The 15,569-nt window shown below is 33.2% G+C and overlaps 1 protein-coding gene across 19 annotated transcripts in view; it reads left to right on the top strand.

Moving 5' to 3' along the window:
• TRIP12 (thyroid hormone receptor interactor 12) overlaps positions 1 to 15,569 on the top strand; it is a 128,049-nt gene that overhangs the window by 77,100 nt on the left and 35,380 nt on the right. For 9 of the 19 annotated variants that reach the window (XR_002831580.1, XR_002831581.1, XM_014463546.2 and 6 more), the window contains 10 exons: positions 4,292 to 4,440; positions 7,096 to 7,131; positions 7,234 to 7,329; positions 8,099 to 8,191; positions 8,346 to 8,507; positions 10,100 to 10,168; positions 10,264 to 10,429; positions 12,966 to 13,083; positions 13,199 to 13,358; positions 15,184 to 15,337. Coding sequence is in view for 17 of the 19 variants with exons in the window: in XM_014463546.2 (XP_014319032.1) it covers positions 4,292 to 4,440; positions 7,096 to 7,131; positions 7,234 to 7,329; positions 8,099 to 8,191; positions 8,346 to 8,507; positions 10,100 to 10,168; positions 10,264 to 10,429; positions 12,966 to 13,083; positions 13,199 to 13,358; positions 15,184 to 15,337 (1,203 nt within the window). In the remaining 2 variants the exon portion in view is untranslated. Of the gene's footprint in view, positions 1 to 4,291; positions 4,441 to 7,095; positions 7,132 to 7,233; positions 7,330 to 8,098; positions 8,192 to 8,345; positions 8,508 to 10,099; positions 10,169 to 10,263; positions 10,430 to 12,965; positions 13,084 to 13,198; positions 13,359 to 13,498; positions 14,032 to 15,183; positions 15,338 to 15,569 lie in introns of those variants that run through there. The other 10 variants (XM_023762056.1, XM_023762032.1, XM_023762067.1 and 7 more) reach the window with 4 other exon arrangements.

The raw sequence follows: 15,569 nt of genomic DNA, 5'->3' as shown, positions 1-15,569 counted from the left end.
CCCCAGAGACTCGCCCGGAACTGGAGTTCAGAGCAGTCGGGGGCTTGTGACTCCCTCCCAATTGAAAAAGACAACCGCATCCTCAGTTGCCAACCCTTTCCGAGTGCACCTCTGTACCTCTGCACTTTACTTCTGCACCTCCTCTGAGTCTCAGTGTGCTTTTCTCTTTCCTTCTAGTTGTAGAATTTCCACTCAGCCAGCCTTCCTGTGGTTCTGGATGATGTTCGTTTTGTCTTTTAGTTGTATTTTTGAAGTGGTTGTGCGAGGCAGCAATTTCCAGTGTTTACCTATGTCGCCATCTTGGTTTCTCTCCTCCATACTGCCTTTCTTAGATAAAGGTGGTAAACTTTGCACACCTTACCTTGCTTTTAACAACATATTTTGGTGTCACTCTTCATAGTTGCATATGTAGATTGCAAGAGAAATAATTTTTTTCCCTTTTATAAAGCACCATGGTGCTACAGTTTACTTAGCCAGTTTCCTTTTGAACTGGCTAAATAATTTGGGTTATTTCCTATTTTTCTCTGTGTTATCTGTAGGATAGATTTCTGAAAGGGAGATTGCTGTGTAAAAAGGTAAATGCATATAACATTTGGCAGATGTTGTAAATCACCCTCTTTTGGAGTTTTACTATTTTTGCATTCCTACCTGTCATGTATAAAAAATGTGGTGTCATTTTTTTTTCTTTTGCTAACTTGTTAATTATATATCCTTATATACTTCTTTTAGTAGTTACCCTAGAGATGATAATTCATATCCTTGGTTTATATAGCCTACCATATATAGCCTATCATATACAGACAGTTTAAGAAGCTTACGAAAATTCAACTCTTTACTTCCTGCAATCCTTAATGCTATTGTTACAATTTGTTTTACATATACATGTGTTATAAACACAATAAGACATAACTGTTATTTTAGAACATCCATATTCTTTTATGTTTGTCAATATATGTGCCATTTTAATTCCTTCCTGCATTTTTTTTCTTCTAGAATTTGTTTCCCTTTAGCTTGAATAATTTTTTTTTCCTTGTAGTGAATGATTGCTAGTAATAATTTCTCTTTGCATTTGTTTGGATTTCTCAAAGATATTTCCCCCAGTTGTAAAATCTTCAGCACTTGTAATGTCATCTGGTTTCCCTGGTTTCTCTTTCAAAGTCTTACTGCTGCCCTTCCAAGGCAATGTCCTTTTCCTCTGGCTTTTAAGATTTGCTTTTTCAAAACGTAATTAATTTTTAGTAGTTTGACTATATTAGGTCTATGTGATATTGTTTTCATTTTCATCTGCTTGGGTTTCACTTAACCTTTGAGTCTGTGAGTTGATATCTTTCATCAGTTTTGGAAAATTCTTTGCCATCGTCTTGTCAAATATTTCTCCTATCTCACTATCTCTTCAAATATTCTCCTTCATTCCTTCTGGGAGTATCAAAATCATACATATATTCAAATTTGGACTCACTCAACATGTCTCTTGACTCCATTTTATTGTTGTTTTTATAAGAATTTTTTTCTTTTACCCAGTTTGAAAACTTTCTATTTGGCCAGCTTTCAAATTCACCAATTCTTTTTTCTGCTGTGTTTAATCTTCTTGGAAACTTATCAGTGAGTTTTAGATTTTTTATGTTATGTTTTTCAGTTTTAAAAAGTTAAATGGTTTTTATTATAGATTCTAATTATGTTACTCATTTTACCTATCTTTTCTTATATTTTCTGTAAAAGGCCAGATAGTAAATATATTGGCCTTTGTAGACCATAGAGCAGGGGTGGGCAAACTTTTTGACTCGAGGGCCACAATGGGTTCTTAATCTGGACCGGAGAGCCGGAACAAAAGCATGGATGGAGTGTTTGTGTGAACTAATATAAATTCAAAGTAAACATCATTACATAAAAGGGTACGGTCTTTTTTTTTTTTTAGTTTTATTCATTTCAAACGGGCCGTAGTTTGCCCACGGCTGCCATAGAGTCTCTGTTGCAACTCTTCACCTCTGACACTGTGTCATGAAAGCAGACACAGACAATACGTAAACAGATTTGCATGGCTCTATTCCTATACAACTTTATTTCTGGATGCTGAAATTCATATTCATTTAATTTCACATGTCACAAAATATTACTCTTAAACTTTTCAGCTATTTAAAAAGGCATGAATCATTTTTAGTTCATAAGCTTTACAAAAACGAGCAGAAAGCAGAATATGGCTCTTTATGGAAAATATTTGCCAACCAACCCTTGATCTGTGATAATGGTTCCAAAATGTGGTCCATAGACTCCTGAGTGGTTCCTGGGACTCTTAACATTTATTTTTAATTTTATTTGATATTCAGTATTATTTTAGTTTCAGGTGTACAGCATAGTGGTTATATACATTTATGTAACTTGCAAAGTGATTCTCCTGAGTAGTCTTGGCATTCACCTGACACCATATATAGTTATTATGATATTATCGACTATATTCCCTAAGCTCTGTACTTTACATACCTAGAACTATTTTGTAACTGCCAATTTGTATTTCTTAATCTCTTCACCTTTTTTTATCCAGCCTCTCAACCACCCTACCACCTGGCAACTATCAGTTTGTTCTCTGTATCTAAGAGTTTATTTCTGCTTTCTTCATTTTGTTTTTTGGATTCCACATAAAAGTGAAATCATATGGTATTTATCTTTCTCTAACTTATTTCACTTAGCATAATATCCTCTGGGGGATATTGATTATGATTTTGATCATGCCAAAATGATCTATGTCCTTAAAATTCTAACCTCAAAATGTTTATAAGATATCCAATGGCATATGTGTCAGTTTGGGTTTTTTCAGATAGTTGTGCTATTAGGGCATACTTTATATGAACTATTTCATTCTTTAGAAATGAATGTAGGCACAACTGAGGATTTTTTGTTTTCACTAGTTACATTCCCCTCATTTTGTTTTTCTTTCCACATTATTTCAACACAAAAATTAGCCTGCTCTAACTAGCACTGATATTATTTTGAAATTTTAAAGATGGTATTTCTTTGAAGTTGGCTTTCTTGCAATATATTTTTAGATGGACTCTTAATTATGGCAAATGTAGGAAGGCAGTAGTACTTATTTATTAGCCACAATCTTAAATAATATAGAAAACAAACCTTGCAAGGATCATCTGTGTCTCTTTGAGAGGCTTATGCCTTCCAGGAATACAATGAAGTTTTATTGAAATAAAAACCTTTGGTTTTTATATGAATTCCACATTTATTGGCATTTTCCAAACATATTTCTCCTCATTTTAATACTTAATGATATAGGAGTGAAAAAAATCCAGTACAAAAAGAATAAGCTGACAAGGTGTAAGAAGAGAAAGGGCTTGAAAAGTAACATGAGGTATAAATTGGTGATCATTGATTACATTAATCATAATTATAAGGAGGGTGTCCACAAAAATTTGAAACATATTTGGAGACTATTTTTGAGTTTCTTGTTCAGCTTTTTGACAGCTCATCTCCCTGTGAGTCTTAGCATTTTTCAGTTGTTTAGACAATGGAATTGAGCCTTTAAAGTAGTTCTTTAAACTACTCTGATAGCATCTGCAAATGAAATGAGAGGAAGTGAAAAAAGTCCTTCATTTGCTGTTTTTTGTTTTTAGGAAATACTTTCTCGTTCTTTCCATTCTCTTTTGTTAGATGCATTGTTTTGTTGTCTTTATTTTCTTGCTCTTTCACTGTTAATTGGATTCCATTCTGATACAGATATTTAGAAGTATATGACATTTTCTTTGAAGCCTGGACATTATTGTTTAGCAGGCTTTTATTATTGCGGAAAATGTTTGCTCACTATATATTTCATATATATATCCCCCAAAATGGATACACACTTTAACAGCTGGTAGCTCAACTTTGAAAATGAAATGTATTTTAATAAATATCACCTTTATAGTTATTCAAAGTGTGTGTATACATTTTTTGGGGTCACCCTATATATAGTTATATATATATAGCGGATATGTTAACCGTAACAATTTGTCGTATGGATATTTTTTATTTTAGCCCATTAAAAAAACAATCAGCTTCTCTCATTTAAATAGGTAAATATTAAGACAGAAATATATACATAACTGTGAAATCACTTTAAGGCATAGTAAATTCAACCATTTTAATTACCTTGAATTACCAGCAGCTTGTCTTAACCCTGATATAGACTTAGTCTTCATTTGGGAGGCAAAGAAGATAAGCAGCCAGCTACCATGTAGAGTCACATCTTTTACCTAGTAATAATTTTCTTAAATGTTTAAAAATCTTTTTTTCCCCCCCCTCTGTGAAGGTTCTAAGGCCCAGCAGCTTCTGCAAGGACTGCAAGCAAGTGATGAAAGCCAGCAACTCCAGGCAGTTATTGAAATGTGTCAATTACTGGTCATGGGAAATGAGGAGACACTGGGAGGGTTTCCTGTCAAGAGTGTCGTTCCAGCTTTGGTAAGAGAGTTTTCCCCTTGTTTTACCTCAGTTGTCCTCTATGCTTCCAGTATTTTACTGAAAGTATGATTATTTCCATTATGAATTTTAAAACACAACAGAATTAAGAGTCAGTAGAGTGTGGCTTAGTGCTTTTATTTCATGCTTACAGATATTGTGAGTGATAGCTAATGATGTTTGGTAAATATTTTTGATAATTAAATGACTACCTTTAAATTGTTGGCCTCTTGACTTACTATACCAAAATTTACATGCTTTCTTTTATATCCCTGTGATACATGAGGCAATAACAAGCAGTTCACTTGTGGATTGTCTTTGTGGACCATACATGCTTTACGTTTGATGATTTGTGTGCATGGCAGAGCCCTCAAGCCAGAACACTACGTGGATCCTTCTAGCTTAAAAAGTTTTTTTGTTAAGCAAAACCAAAAGGAAAAAAAAAACAAAAACAATACCCACTATAGAAAAACAATTTTTAAAAATCTTGTAATAATTTTTCAACACAATTATGAGTTGATATTTAGATTTATTAAACTTAATTGCTTAATTTTTTAATATGAAAAAGGAAGGGATAATCTCTTGAGCATAATGTCTTTTAAATGGTAGCTTGGTAAATTTTCTTAGTCCAAGATTAAGGAAGTTGCCTAAAATTTAAATCTGAATAAAGAACTAACAAAGACTAAAATGAACATCATGAATACATTCATAGCATATTGGAAGTTAAAAATATGTAAGTTTTTTTACATATCTAATAACGTTGACAAACATGAAATTCTGGTTGACATATCAGATTGTTCCATTTGGTTACATTATCAAATTATGGGTAAGCTGAGTGTTAAGGAGAGAGCTGAATGAAGACCAGTCAACTCTAAGGTGACATGGTTTTTTTTGTTGTTGTTGTTTTTTGTTTTGCCTATTTTTAGTTGTTGGGTGACTGGGCTCTGGCCAGAGCTTATAAAGATTAAATTAATTTTTTTGCCTGTAGCCAGTCATATCTGGATAAATAAAAGCTAACACTTAAATCTTACCAGTTCCCCTCTAATAAAGCTTTGCATGTTGATTCCTGAATATTTCAAGAAAACAGTATTATTAGCCTTTGTACTTCTTTTTACATTTGGCCTATGCTAATTTTCATTCTCAAATTACAGACTTCTTCAGTAGCTGGCTTCTGTTTCCCAAATTAAACTTTCTTGTTTTGTTGGTGTTCATTAAAAAATACATAGCAACAAAGAACTAGGTTTACCTTTTACTGTCTACTGTTAAAAATGCAGTTTTTATTAGTTAAATAAAGAAGCTATAAAAATCTAGGTAGAAATGTTGACACAGTCAACTTTACTTAATTTGTTAACTCTTGATTAGATTTAAATGCTTACTAGACCTACATGAGTCAGCTCATGCTATTAAGAATGACTGTTGTTAATGAGTTGTCCAGGTTTATCTTTTATCACAGTTGAATATTGTGAATATATATTTATATATTGTGAATATTGTGTGTGTGTGTGTGTGTGTATATAACATATTGGAAGTTAAAAATATATATTTTTATATAGTATATGATAATGTGTATACACACACACATACACACACACATTATCATGCACTTGTGAAGCTGTATTTCATTTTTTGGTGGAATAGAATAAATCTATAGTAATTCTCCCCAAACATGGTCAACGCAACTTAAGTATTGGAGAATTTATACTTTTTCTGTTAATGTGACAGCCTCTTTCAATTTAGAGTATTTTAAGTGACTGATTGATTATAGGTGATTTGAGACATAGAGTGTGCTGATAACCCCTGAAATGGAGTGGGTGCTTTATAAAAAAAGTTATCAGAACCTCTGGGTGTGTGTGTGTGTGTGTGTGTGTGTGTGTGTGTGTGTGTGTGTGTGTTCATTCTGAGCCCAGTGTAATTGAGATCTGAAAAGTCACTCTTATTAAATGATTATTGTATTAGAATATGTGATGTCTGTTATTATAGTTATGCATGTATTTGTAGGGTACTTTATAGTTTAAATTCAGTACTTTTAAGACTTTCTATTGAACTAGACAACAATGAATGATCTGTTTCCCCAAGTAGGAAATTTTTTGGTAGCTTGGCTTGCTTCAGGAGAATAAGAGTATATGCACCTAGCAGTTTTGTATTCTCTCCTTTGAAAAATGTGGTTGAAATCTCCTTAAGGTCTTTTCCACAAGAGAAACTAAAATAATAATATATTTAGACTCCTTCCTGCATTTGTAGAATAAATATATTAATTTATGTTTTAATTAGTGCATAGTTTCTGATAATGATCAATATTGTGTTCAAACCCTAGAGTTTAAGCTATGGCCCTGAATCTGTACTGACAATTTTTATTTAACAAATGTCATGCTGCCTCTTGCATGCCCCACACTGGGGGTCAAGCCAGCAACCCGGGGCATGTGCCCTGACAGGGAATTAAACTGTGACCTCCTGGTTCATAGGTTGATGCTCAACCATTGAGCCACACCAGCTGGTCTGCATGCTAGGTTTTTAACTTGATATTATTTTTATATGGTAAAAGTCTTGAGTAATACTTTTCTATTTCAGTTGAAGTGTAGAGGAAGCAATACTTCCTCTAGGACTTTTCTCTAAGAATATAGATAGCTTCTAATACTTTGTCATAAAATCTTTTAACAGATAACATTATTGCAGATGGAGCATAATTTTGATATTGTAAGTATGTCCTGAATTTTTAAAAATACTTCAAATTTTGTATTTTGAGGTTGTTGTTTTTGTTTGTTTTGTTTAGTAAAAAAATGCCTTCTTGTTTTCAAGATGAACCATGCTTGTCGAGCCTTAACCTACATGATGGAAGCCCTTCCTCGATCATCTGCTGTTGTCGTAGATGCAATTCCTGTCTTTTTAGAAAAGGTAATCCTACTTTTGCCCAATTTGTTCAAAAGCAGGGGTAGAGGAACCAAGTTGAGGACTCATGACTTCTGAATTCTAAAGTAGTACCTCACATTGTGAGGCCACAGTTTGTATTCATTATCTAGCTAAAATATATTTTTAGCTAAGATTCCAAAAAAGCATTTCAGAGCAGTATTTTAAAGTTGATATTAATAAAATATTATAAAATCAACTGAGGTTTATAATTTTTAATAATGACAATTACCACATTAAAATCTATCAGAGAAGAACTTAAAGCACTTGATAAAAACTAATTTTATTATTTTTAGAAAACATCTCAGTGAGGTTATAGCTATTTATACCCTCATTTTATAGCTGAGAAATCTGAAATAGACAAACTGCCTTGCTCAAGGTCATAAAATGAGTCAGTGGAGAAAGGGAATATTTTTTCATATGTGGTAGGTTGTGGTTTTGGTCCATGTTAAGGTCTTTCCTTTTCAATGCATGATAAAATTACATTATCTGATAACTTTGGAATATGAATAAAGTTTAAAATTAAAGTTACATAATTGGATATAGTTTATTGTCAATATAAAACATTTTTCTGTCTTAAGACAGCAAAGTCGTTGGAAGCTGTTTTGGCTGTATGTTATAGCTTAAGCTGGTTTCCTATGATGGGTTTCACATTAGTAGCCGTATAGATGGATGGAAATTAAAGAAAATACTGTGGTTAAGTGACTAGAAATAATTTGAATGATAGCCTTAGGTTACCTATTTTTTATGTTTCCAGCTGCAAGTAATTCAGTGTATTGATGTGGCAGAGCAGGCCTTGACCGCCTTGGAGATGTTATCACGTAGACACAGTAAAGCCATTCTACAAGCGGTAAGTGTTGTTACCAAAGCACTATATTTCATTTAATGTTGGATTTTACACTCACATTTGTAGCAGCTCCTAGATTGTAATCTCTGTAAGATATTAGGCTTTTTAATTGCTCATAAAGAGTATTTCTTCACTTTAACAGTTTTCTATATTTTAGGGTGGTTTGGCAGACTGCTTGCTGTATCTAGAGTTCTTCAGTATAAATGCCCAAAGAAATGCACTAGCAATTGCAGCCAATTGCTGCCAGAGCATCACGCCGGATGAATTTCATTTTGTGGCAGATTCCCTCCCATTGCTTACCCAAAGGCTAACCCACCAGGTAAAATAGAACCTACTTTGTGTGTCAGACACATTTTTATTACGTTTTTTAAATGTCAATTTTAGCCGGGTTTTAAATCTATCAACTGGATGTATAAATAAGAAATGTTGTCTGATCTGTGATTTTTTCCTATGTTAACCCAGTTTCACTTACCATATTAAGTATTTTATAAATGTTGGTAGATTTACGCAAATGAACAGTATTTGATATGCTTGATATCTTCAACTATTTTACTTTAAGGGATGAATTTGTTATTTTAGCAAAAGTTGAGTGTTTACTATGTGATATGATCAGAATTTCCTTTTGGAAAGATTACTCTTTCCTGGAAGGCATTTGAGGCAAGACTTGGGGGACAAGATTAGGATAGAGACTAGACATGTCCTGAACGGAAATGAAATGGAAAATGTAGACTGAGGCTCTCTGAGGAGAAGAACAGGAGCAGTTATTTAGCAGATAGAATCAATAGACCTGATGATGCAGTATGAGAATTGAGGCTTACAGAGACTGCGGTGGAGGACAGATCATGAGTTAACTTTCAACTCAAGGTTGTAGAGAAATTGTATTTCCTTTCAATATAAATGTTTTAAAGTGTGATTGCTATAATAATGATTATTGGATCACTCTGGAGTGCTTCTCTTCTAAGGTGATCAAGACACAAGTAGAACCATTCATTTCTTTATTTTTAAAAACTTACTAGTCTGAGATAACTTATGGGGTTAGAACATAGAAATACGTTCTTTAGGTAGCTGTGATTTCAGGTCTTATTTTGGAAGTAGGCATGACAGTCAGAGAAGTTAAAAAGTTGGCCACTATTGTAGCACTTTTTTTAGACTTAAGTAGTGACAGCGAAGTAGGTGTAGAGCTTTTGTAATACCAGAATTCTCTCATTTTCACACAAGTAAGCTTAGTTATCACATTGTAAGCCCATTTATTAGGAAAAGCAAGTTCTTTCACACTTGTCATTAAATTGTTTCTTTTGTTCTTATGTCACTTATTTAAGATGTTTTCTCAATAAAGCCACTTTAATAGTATTTTCCGATTGTTGTTAACGTGAATATAAAATCTATAACTAGTTTTTCACATTATCAATAAACCTCTGGTTCACACACATTTTTAACTTTTTAGTGTATGCATGTTTTAAATATTTCTACTGGGAATGCTTTTTAGGATGATAGGATTTTTTATTATAATGTTTAGATATTAAAATTACAGAAGTACACTATGGAGTCATATAATAAAGGTTTATCCATATGTGATGCACAGATGATCTGACCCTTGTCCTCTTCCTCAACCTCCCACAAATAAAAACACAAATGAGTTAAATAAATAAAATAAAATTACAAAAGTATAAAAGTTGTTCCTCCTTTACTGTATATTTGCTTTTATCAATTGGGGCCTTAATGGAGGAGAGAGTTTCTATCGGTAGGATTCTCTTTACTTTAAAATCATATTATTCTTTGTACTTTGCTTAGGCTCATTGCATTTTCAGCCAGCCTTCAAGAGTTTTGGGTTAGGAAGAAGATAAGGTAGTGATGCATAACAGTGAGAGTGTTGTATATTAATAAACTTTATTTTTCTTTATTAAAAATTAGGACAAAAAGTCAGTAGAAAGTACTTGCCTTTGTTTTGCACGTCTAGTGGACAATTTTCAACACGAAGAGGTGAGCATTTAGTTCTTGGTGTTATTTTCATAAAGTCCTTGCATTGCTGAATCACAATATGACAATTTCTTTTTTTTTTTCCCTTATGTTTGAAGAATTTACTCCAGCAGGTTGCCTCCAAAGATCTGCTTACAAATGTTCAACAGCTGTTGGTTGTAACTCCACCAATTTTAAGTTCTGGGATGTTCATAATGGTGGTTCGCATGTTTTCTCTGATGTGTTCCAACTGTCCAACTTTAGCCGTTCAACTTATGAAGCAAAGTAAGTGGTATTTTATTATTCTACTTTAAGCAGGAGAAGTGGCTTTAAAAAAAATCTAATAAGTAAAGTCAACGTAAGTCGAGCAAGTAAAAGATTGCTAATGTCATAGGGACTGTATAATAAAGGAAGAAAAATATTGTCTAATTGTGTTAAGACAATGTATCAATGCTTCCTACATATGATTTTTAAAGTATATAATATAATAAAAAAATTTTCCTTGTGGTTCCAGGGCTTAAGATCTGTACAGTATCAATTATGTAATATTTATTAGATTTTCTAGCAGTTCATCTGATTACAGAATGCTTTTATTCTCCCCGAAAAAGTTGCAAGTTATACAGATGAATGTCACTGATGTTTGTTACTTTAGTATTTCTGAGCCTTTCCCATCCCCACTCAGTATGTAGGAAATTAAGTTTTATTGCACTGCTATTGCAATTTGCTCTCACTTTCTTAACCCTTAGATTTTACAAGTTAATGTGTGAAGATAACAGAATTTTAAAAATATATTTGATTATTGCTTGTAGAGTATTGGTCACATTTGTATGAAACACCTATAGTTGTGGGTAACTTCATATTCATAGTTCTAATCTCTGAAGGTGTTACCTTGGGAGGTAGGGGTGATATGCACTAATAAAAGAGCCCTTGATCCCCCTGCCTCAGATAGACTGTTGAGTTGTGTAATTTACTAAGTAGTATAATTTAAACTGCTTTTTGAAGGGAAACTAAGTTTTATTTTTAGTTTCATTACTTGTGAATTAGTGCATTGGCACATAATTTTTCAGAAAAGTAGTGTTGCTGGGTGATTTATTGATAATATTCCTCTTAAATCATTGATACATCCCCAAACTTGGCATTCCAGGAGCACTGTTTTTCTTTTGCTATGAGCAAAGTGCTCTCTGCCTAGATAAGTCTGGGAAAAGTTTAAATAGCTCCTTTTTTTGATGTAGTCACAATATACTTCACTTATTAAAATCCCTAGGAGTTCTTTGAATTTTACCTAGCCTACCATTTTCTAAAGTTTGAGTACAGATTATCTCTTGTTACTATGGGGCACAGCATTTCCCTAAATACTGGTTTGGGAAATTGCTGCCTGACTTTTGTTTGTTTAAATATGGATTTTTTTTCTTTTAATATGATGAATATTTTCACCTCTTTTGCATACTTCAGGAAGTTTACCACACCTTCATACTATAGGGGCTGCTAGATATATTTTCTTTCTATAACAATAAAACAATGAAAACATGAATCTGATCTTTTTTAAAAAAGTAAAGAATCCTTGTGTGACATTGCCATGTATTCACATTTCTTTGGGAAGTTGGCAAAATGACCTTTTCAAGAAAAGTTTAAACATTTTCTTTACTATTTGTGAAATTTCTATGAGGCAGAGATTACCTCTCTGCCCAAATCAATGGTGAATACTTCCTTAACAACAGATCTTACTGATTACTGGCAAAACATTTCACTGAAATGTTTATATATATTTTGTCCTGTACGTAGTATGTATACAAATGCACACACCACAACCAACAAAAAGCCAGCCTGTTTTAAGGTTGTTGCTGTTAAGAGTGACTAAACCCTGTGGAGGCTGAGAACTCTCCACTCACACTGTATATTAAACTGGCTCATGCAAATTCTTCCATAAAATGGTGTCTCCTGGGAATGGAAATCTGTGGTAGACGATAATTTTAATGATTTTGCCCTTTGATGGCATGCTTAATGTTAGATAAGAAAATGTCTTTCCTGATCACAAAATATGGTAAGATTCAGATGTTTTTAATTGCTTTGTTTTATCCTATTTGCCACACATTTTCAGTTTATTTGAATTGAAGACAAGTATACAAAATACTTAAATTGCAGGTTAGAACACATTGAGTGTACTTTCGTACAAAGCACTGTGTTCCTCAAAGAAAGTAATAAAAGATTCCTAAAGTTTCTGGGTGGATTTGTGATTAGGTGTCCAGCTAGAAGATTAGAACTCAAACTGAAGTCCTCAGAAAGAAATTGTTACAATTTTTAGAAAATTTTCTTAAGTATTTGTTATACCTCATTTGGATCTTTTACTTTAACTTCAGTAGTATATTGCTCAAGAAGAAAATAATTTTTCCCTCCTAGGGAATGATTGCCTTTTAAAGTAGGTAATATTATCTAATGAACAAAATAGAAACATATTCATAGATACAGAAAACAGACTGACAGCTGTCAGAGGGGAGGGGGCTTAGTGGACTAGGCGAAATAAGTGAAGGAAACAAGGAGGGGAAATCATAGGCACAGACAACATAATGGTGATTACTAGAGGGAAAAGGGGGTGGGGGAGGTAAAAGTGGTTTAAAAGGCTGATAAATGGTGATGGAAAGATAATTTGACTTGGGATGGTGAACACACAAAGCAATATACAGATGATGCATTATAGAATTGTACACTTGAAACCTATATAATTTTATTAACCTGTGTAAGTAACTCAATAAAGTCAATAAAAAATAAAGTAGGTAATATAACTAGTTTCACAGGCTTTTGTATTTTGTTGTTGGTTTTACAGACATCGCAGAAACACTTCACTTCCTCCTGTGTGGTGCCTCCAACGGAAGTTGTCAGGAGCAGATTGATCTTGTTCCACGCAGTCCTCAAGAACTCTATGAACTGACATCTCTGATTTGGTAAAGATCGAGCTAATGATCACTGTGCTTTTATAAGAGGGTGTTTTACTTTAGAGGCCTAACCTTTACTAATATTTTGAGAAGCTATTAAAATAATTGCACTTTTTCCCCCCAGTGAACTTATGCCATGTTTACCAAAAGAAGGCATTTTTGCAGTTGATACCATGCTGAAGAAGGGAAATGCTCAGAACACAGATGGTGCGATATGGCAGTGGCGTGATGACCGGGGCCTTTGGCATCCCTATAACAGGATTGACAGCCGAATCATTGAGGTAGTAGTTTCATTGTACTGTTTAAATGTGTCTATTTTGGTGGAGAGAGGGTGTAGGGATGGAGTGGGGAGGGTGAATATGTGTGCTTAAACATGCTCAATTTTGAATTAACTCAAGATTTTCTCATTTTGTCTCCTGAGAAGAAGGTCCTCATTTCTGTTCAGGTCAGAAAACATGATGTTGTAGTCCTGCTTCTGCTGCTAACTACCTGATTGACTTGGAGCAAGTAATTTAAGTTCTTTGTTCCATAGTTTCCTCATTTCTGAAAGGAAACATTTGAAGAGTTAGGCTATATATTTCTAGGTGTCCAGCTAGAAGATTAGAACTCAAACTGAAGTCCTCAGAAAGAAATTTTATCTTCTATCCAAAAGAAGTCTCTCAAAAGTAGAGATTTATATAAAAATAGATGTTTCTCAATATTTTTAAGAGCAAAAATGTGGAAACAAATTTAAATATCTATCTCTAGGTGATTGATTAATAAACTCTGACACATGAATAGGTTCATATATAATCCAGACAGTAATGGGATAAATTTTATGGCATAATATGGGATATAAATGAAAACAATATTCAGAATTATGTGACTCTTTTGGGAAATAAGCAAAATAAGAGAAAAGAGGAATAATAAATACATAGGAAAGAAATAAACCAAACTACAGAGATTTTTTTTTTTGTGAGGTTTTATGTGGGATTTTATTCTTATTTTCATACTTTCATATTATGTTTGCACTGAAATATTTCAAAAATTTCTCAGGTCAGGAAAAATTTGCCCTCATTTAGGAAGTGTTGGTAACTGCATTATTTGAGATGCGGTGCATCTCAAATATGTGATTGTCAATATGTGATTCCTTTAAGTGTCAATATAATTTCTAATTTCAAACTGACATTTGAATTTTTAGAACATCACCCTTAAACATTCTTTAAAGATATCTTCCAGTTAGTTTCTAAAAAAGGATTTTTTTAAAACTTTGAAACTAATGACATGTTACAAAATCAAAAGTTCTTATAAAAATATCTAAATTCAGAGCTAGCTTTTATGAGGAAGTTAAGTATGACTGACTGCTCTTTTATGTATTGTTAGCCTTAGTGTATAAGGAGGTCCTGTTCTCTAATTCTAAGCATTCTTTTTAGCATTTTTCCAGTAATTGCATCTTCACTGTTAACTTTCTATCTTGTATTTCCTAAGTGTCTTGCCTTCCATTCAACATAGAAATTCCATAGTTTGAACTGTTATAAGAATGAATATTTTGTCACTTATTAGGCTGTCTAAAATCCAGCAGACAGTGTGAATCAGACTGTCTTAGTGTACAAATGTACTGTAATGCCTGCAACTCCTAGGGATCAGGATTACTCTGTTAATTCGAGTTGTGTCTTAGAGCATCATTTAAATGGAAAGTCTTGTTTACTTAAGGATAATTTTATAGAATCATTTTGTTTAAAGTAGGATTTCAGTGGGTTAAGAATTTATGATGTAAATAACTTTATAACCTAAGAACTAGATACTAGTTCTAGTATGGATAAGATTTATGGATAACACATTTTTTTTCTATCAGCAATGTTTTAGGAGCTTTCTTAATACAAATGGTGTCTTCATGTCAGTGATTCTACATGACTGGATTCTTCATCAAGATTTTTATCTGTTTTTTGTCTTGGGGAACCTGATAGGGCTGTGGTATATATTTATGTTTAATTGAGAATGATTTTAATTGAGTTTTGTCATATCCACACTATTAAATTTAAGTTAGCATTTATGGAGGGTCCCCACTGTGTCTTAAGTTAATAAAGTTCTCCATGGTTATATTCAAGGTTTCTCTCTCTTTGCTCTCAGGCAGCCCATCAGGTCGGTGAGGATGAGATAAGCTTGTCCACTCTGGGACGAGTTTATACTATTGATTTTAATTCTATGCAGCAAATCAATGAGGACACGGGAACAGCACGTGCCATTCAGAGAAAACCTAACCCCTTAGCCAATACTAACACTAGTAAGTGCCTTTATTAAACTTAAGTAATTAATTTGTTGTTGTTTTTATCATGTGCTTTACTTGACAAATAAGCCAGTATTTCTTAACTGGTATCTTCCCTATGATCTTTTTACTTATGTGATTTGCAGTATCCTGGCATCTGATCGGAATTGTCCTGTTTAGGTTTTTTTTGTTTGGTGTTGTTTTGATTTTTATCTGATTCTGTTTCCCTATTCTACCTTTAGATCCACCC

Source organism: Myotis lucifugus, unplaced genomic scaffold (assembly GCF_000147115.1).
Source record: "Myotis lucifugus unplaced genomic scaffold, Myoluc2.0 scaffold_3, whole genome shotgun sequence".
Taxonomy (NCBI): domain Eukaryota; kingdom Metazoa; phylum Chordata; class Mammalia; order Chiroptera; family Vespertilionidae; genus Myotis; species Myotis lucifugus.
This window is presented reverse-complemented; position numbering and strand designations above follow the sequence as displayed.